Source organism: Poromitra crassiceps (genome assembly GCF_964638095.1).
Source record: "Poromitra crassiceps genome assembly, chromosome: 14".
Taxonomy (NCBI): Eukaryota; Metazoa; Chordata; class Actinopteri; order Beryciformes; family Melamphaidae; genus Poromitra; species Poromitra crassiceps.
This window is the reverse complement of record NC_139633.1, coordinates 19,208,832-19,214,877: the sequence shown is the minus strand read 5'-3', so window position 1 is coordinate 19,214,877 and position 6,046 is coordinate 19,208,832. Positions and strand designations below refer to the sequence as shown.

At 40.7% G+C, this 6,046-nt stretch overlaps 1 protein-coding gene across 1 annotated transcript in view; it reads right to left on the bottom strand.

The window, feature by feature from the left end:
* Window positions 1-944: 944 nt before the first annotated feature.
* The window catches only part of dkk3a (dickkopf WNT signaling pathway inhibitor 3a), a gene marked incomplete at both ends in the record, with an annotated part of 6,151 nt that continues 1,049 nt past the window's right edge, over window positions 945-6,046 (bottom strand). The window contains 4 exons of the mRNA XM_083650650.1: window positions 945-1,032; window positions 1,247-1,403; window positions 1,977-2,121; window positions 4,320-4,412. Of these exons, the coding sequence (XP_083506776.1) occupies window positions 945-1,032; window positions 1,247-1,403; window positions 1,977-2,121; window positions 4,320-4,412 (483 nt within the window). The remainder of the gene's footprint in view (window positions 1,033-1,246; window positions 1,404-1,976; window positions 2,122-4,319; window positions 4,413-6,046) is intronic.

Here is a 6,046-nt window from a genome sequence, read left to right as displayed (position 1 = left end):
CAAAAGTGCAGCTTTTTGAATTGGTTGCTAATTAAAGAACGAAATTCAATGATAACCGAATTACTAAAAGTCAAACTATGCAGGTCGAGATGCATTCATATTTTTGGGTAAAACTGTCAGACAAAACATTTAACACTGACAAAGAAGCAATTCCAACAATATTGGAGAAGCCTGTCGAGGTTTATGAAGATGATCATTTGAAATTTACAGTCAAAGAGCTGGTTCAGGGCTTAAGAAGGAATGTGGTAAGTGTGTATGGAGAGGTCAATCTTACCAGACATGCTCATGCTGGGGTTTCTAGTCGGTACACTCATATCGTCGTTTGGGTGCTGCCATTTTGAGGATTTTCATGTCTTAACTTAACATTGAGATTATGAAGCCCTTTCAAAAACCCAGGAAAACCAAGGAATGCAGGAGATAAAGCATGAAGGTCTGATCCGTGGGTTCGCGATGAAGCCAAAATATACGTGCATTAGTGAATATCTCATTGGACACACATTGCATCATTTTGTCTGGTTCCTCCAACTGCGCCGTTAATGCAGTGAGACTGAACTAGGGGGCAGCATGCTAATGTGTTTTGTCAATGCCTTTTATATCTGACATATCCCATTTTCAGAAACCTTTGCAAGTGAAGGATTGAAAGTAAACCTCAGGTCTCAATTCCAACAATTGTACTTTTAAGCACATATACCATGCTTCTTTCTTCAGTAACGCAGGTTCAGCCATGGCCCGTGCTGGAAGGCTCTACTGCTTTGGGTAAAGTTATCAAAATTGAAATGCTGCTACTCTTTGCAACAAAACACTGAATAAGCAATGAAAAGAGCACATCATAAATGTGAGTCATTGGACAGGGGGTGAACATCTTAGGTGCTGGGGTGAGTGGAGACTCCGCTGTCTTATTGTTTACAAGGCAGTCTGAATCAAACCAAGCTCCATGTAGACTTCTAGACTATGTAGTCTATCTCTGAATAAAGAGAATCTGTGAGGTCCTCTTCACTTGAGTCCTGTCCCTTAAGGCACAGCGACCCTCGCCTGTCAAAAGATGAGAGCAGTACAGTGTGATATGAATAATACAAGTTGAGTGCAAGAAAAAAACTTTCAAATATCTTAGACTAACTGTAACTGACTCATTGGCATATATAACTGACTTGATAATTTTTCACATACCAAATACACCATTCAAAGTGTGTGGCGCCATTTAAAGGTAAAAAAAACAAAAACAAGGATCAGCGGCCACTGTACTCACCCAAGAGGCTGGCACTGCAGGTCCCCGGCACAGGGGCAGTGCTCCCTGGGCCCCCCTCCCTCCATGTCCCAGGACAGCAGCTCCATCAGGTGGTTGGGGACGCCAAGGCAGCGCTCGCGCTCAATGGGCTTTGCCGAGCAGACGGGGAAGAGCAGGGCTGAACCCACAAAGAGCACACGCACGCACACACACACACACACACACACACACACGGACAGAGAGACACATTAGCTGCTCCATGAGCATGACTGCGTACATACTTTGAGAGGCAGAAGGAGTGAGACAAAACAATTCATTTCTTCATTATGACAAAATGAAAGGATGCGAATCAAATTCAACATGACTAACTAGGGTATACGCTACCTGTCAAAAGTTTGGATGCACGTTTCTTTATTTTTACTTGTTCGCACACTTTAGAATAGTATAGACATCAAAACTATGAAAATTATATGTGATATGATATGATATGTATAGAGTGCCTAACCTCTGGTGGACAAATAGTGTTACACAAATCAAAACTCTTATATTTCAGATTCTTTAAAGTAGCTGCCCTTTGCCTTGAAGCAAATGCAAAGAAAAGACATAGGCTTCAACTTCAATATTTATATTTGTCTAAGAAACAGATTGAAAGCATTTAAGCATAAGCCTTTACAGGTGAAAATGGCTTTAACATAAAACATAGTGTCCAAGCTTTGGGGCTGGTAGGTAATTGTTCTTGGGGGGGAGATACCTTTATGGAAAGCACAACAGAGATCCGTGCTGCAGTCATTCTGGTATTGGCAAATGCTGCCAGGTTCCCCTTTTGTGGCGTTTTGGCTGCACTGGCCCCACATACACAGCTGTTCACCGCAGCACTCCTCATCCTTGGTGCACGGCTGGAACACACAGAGAAGAGCTTTAATGACACGATCCAATGCTGCTGGATTGATCAAATATAAATGAGATCATCAAGACACTGCAATCAACTGATCTCTGACAACAGTCCAATAGAAAATCTCCTATTACTGCAGTGGTGGTAAAAGTACTCAAATCCTTTACTTAGGTAAACGTAGCAATACCTTACTGGAGAGAGTACTGCATTCCACAGTTTAATTAAGTAGAAGTATTAGCAGTAAAATGTAGGCTACTTATCAAAAGTAAAACTTAAGTACTCAGTGTGAAGAATGGTTCGTTTCAGAGGGTTAAATTATGAATGCATTAAATTGTAAGAAGTATTTTGGTGCAGGTGGCGCTATAGGTCTAATTAATCCATATAGGGGAGAGTGGGGTGAGTTGTGCCAGTGGGGAAGTTGTGCCACCCCTTGTATCTAGAAAACCATAGAAGAAATTGGTCATGTGACCACACATTTTTGAAGAGGCATCCATTTTACTCACTCTGCAAAGAAGGGAGGCAGATGGCACAAGAGCTAAGCACATTTAAGTTCAAAAAACTGTTTTTTGCCTCTCAAAGTAAAATTTTTATGATCAATGTTTATTGATTGTTGTGTCTGAACAATTATAGACAAGCTTGAAAACATTTCACACATGTGTTAGTGTTTTAGTAAGCTACAATATGAGGCTATACTGTTAGCATGATGTTAGCTCCAAACCAGCTATATGATACAAGTTTGTTAAAATGGTGGGGATGGGGTGATTTGTGCCAAAAGGCCTGGGTTAAGTTGTGCCAGTGCAGTTGCAGTTGATTTAGTGAAATTTTATTTCATTTTGTTCTTAAATGTTTAAATAGACCTTGTTGAAGAATATTGCAGTATTGGCAAGTGTAGCCTGGCTCTGTGATAGTTGATTTTGTTAATTTTGAACATAATTTTTATTTCTGAAAATGTTAAATATGTAGGTCAACTGCTGCTACCGTTTAGCCTTGTTTAACCCTGTTATAGTACACTGGACTTTAGTGTTATCTTTATTTTGTCTTGCTTTGATATAGCATTACAGTATATGAGATGAAAATGTTCTGTTTTACTTCAGTAATCAATGGCACAATTTACCCCAACATATTCTCTCTAAAGGCACAACTTACCCTGCACCGGGGGCAAGTTGTGCCAAGAGACCACTTTTTTAAGAATAGCCATATTTTTTTAACAGTTTATTTAAGATCCAAAGGGAGTGTTCAGTGGTGCACAACATCCTGAAATATATTTACATATTGTAGTTGGAGGCATTACTGTCATGCCCTCACTTTAAAGACACCTCAAGTAAAAAGTGGCACAACTCACCCCACTCTCCCCTACTGTTGGGACATTAACTCTAACAATGCAATATATTTCATGAGCTTATTCTATGGTTTGAATGTCAAACCTTATTCTATAAAGGAACCAGTAAATACAACTGTCATACAATAAATTATATAAATGTAGTGGAGTAAAAAGTACAATATTTCCCTCTAGAAAATAGAATAAAATTATGATCGCTCAAAAATGGAAATATCCATGTGAAGTGCCAGTATCTCACAATTGTACTCAAGTACAGTACTTGAGTAAATGTAGTTAGTTACTTCCCACCTCTACTGCACAGTCTGTGCAAACCATAAACAAAGACAAACTGAATGTACTGTTTAACATGATGCAGTGTTTTCCAGTGCAGTGCTTTGACAGCACACAGAGTCGTCCTGTGTGTGTGTGTACTTGTTATCCCAGATGGGTGGATTGCCAGTATCTTTTGACTCTGCCTCGCCAACCCCACTTCCTCCAAAGGAGACACAGAGGGTTAGTATAGTAGTAACACTTATAAGACCAGCTGGTATGTCCCTACTCTCATGACCATTGTTCGTCTTTTCTATTTGCCCTCTGAGAGCAGGGGGAGAGGAAGAGTGTCTATTTAACCTTGACGCATGTGGTGTCCTTTGACGTGAAGCTCGCAGGACAGACACACTGCCCACAAACGAGACACTCCAATTACACTTGTGGACGCACTGCAATGCAGTCAAGAGTGAAAGACCGGCTGCAAATGACTGACTGAGTAGGCGTGTGTTTGAAAGAGAGACCGACCCATTATAGAGAAGAAGTTGTAGAAAACTGGTTTCCATATTGACCAAAATAGTGAAGGCCCATCATACGACAAACATAAATTCACCTACCACATCAATAGCTTTGCAAGGCAGACACTTTGAGGTGTGTGTCTCATAGAGGCAGTACCTCCCCTTCTCACAGTCCTCGTCAATGATGCACTCCTAAAGAGGTGGGGAAGGAGGGATTCGATCAACATTCAGGCCATAATGTCGAGCAGAGGAAAATGCTTAGGATTGTGGTCAAGGACTGAACAGGCCTGTCATATCAAAAGCATAAATGTAACATGTATCTAGAGCGGGGCTAATATAACACAGAGGCCAAAGATATCCTGAGGCTTTGCTGCTACACATACAGTAGGTGTGGCAGGAAATCTATAATTATGAAGAGTCATGCATCTCTCCAGTATTATTTCTGTCCCATGTGAGCGGCCTTGCTGTTAAAACTGGGACAGACTTGTTCCAGAGCTAGCAAGCAAACATCCATTTAGCTGTCATGGTCCTAACACACAGTGTATCTGGTAGCATGCCATGCAAAGCACTCTCTCCTGCCCGTGAAGAGGTTTCACATGAAATATGAAATCCTGCCTGATGAAATGAAATACTCCTGAATTATAAAAGCAATCAAATGAGAAGTGCAGCATATTAATTGTATCGCCGCTATTCATCTGGGAGGCTGTTTTAATTAAATGTTACACAGACACACTCTGTCTTGTTTCATCTCTTTTTGGAAAGCTACTCTCTGCTTGTAAAGAACTATATGAATAAAGTTACCAAAACTTTATTCTGCGATCATTTTACCGTGTTTTGTATCACATTGATGCATTTGGATTATGGAAAATCACTTTGCCAAATGCTGTGTTGTCTTAATGCCTAAGGATCTTTTTCCTTCTTTTGTAAACTTTAATGCTGAAGGTTTTCGGGTACAAGCAGCAAGAAAATTGGACGTATTAATCAACAAATTTGTATGCTAAGCATTTTTACTGCATGCACTGTCAGCTGCTACGTCGACCGGCCTCTGAAAGCCATCTGGCTCTATATTTAAGCATTGTTCATCTTTCTTTCATGCATCATAGACAAACAGCACCACATTAACTGAAGACATGCAATACAAACAGTGTGTAGTCTACACAGATATGAAATACACACATTGTGTAGTCTACACAGATATGAAATACACACAGTGTGTAGTCTACACAGATATGAAATCAATGTTTTCTTTTACCGATGGGGTTTGACTAATTTCTCAGATGCCAAATCAGCAGCTGTGATACTGCCACCTCAAATTATGAATGCAGCATGCATCACCCAGGCAGTGCCAAGTACATTTCACTCTGCTTCTGTAGCCTACATAAAGAACTTATAGGACATGAATAACACCAGAGAATGAAAACTTATGATGCCATCAGCAGGCCAGTAACAATAATCATCAGAAATATGTTGTGATACAAAAAAGCAACCATATACATCTTAGAAATGAAAGATGTAATGGGGGGGGGGGGGGTCGCAATAATATATTTTTTATATTGTGTTAGTAACAGGGTATAAGTGACTGTACTCTAAAAGGTGCTGTTCAATCAAAAGAAACAGATTGATCATGATCAACCATCACTGACTGGGCAGTGGTGGCCTCAAAGGTTAGAGAAGCGAGCTTGTAATCGGAAGGTTGACGGTTCAATCCCCGGATCGGCAGGATGAATCTGGGTGGGCAAAGTGAAAAAGCACTGCTTGCCCCTCCCTCATTACCACCACTGAGGTGCCCTTGAGCAAGGCCCTTAACCCCAACCGCTCCAGTGGAG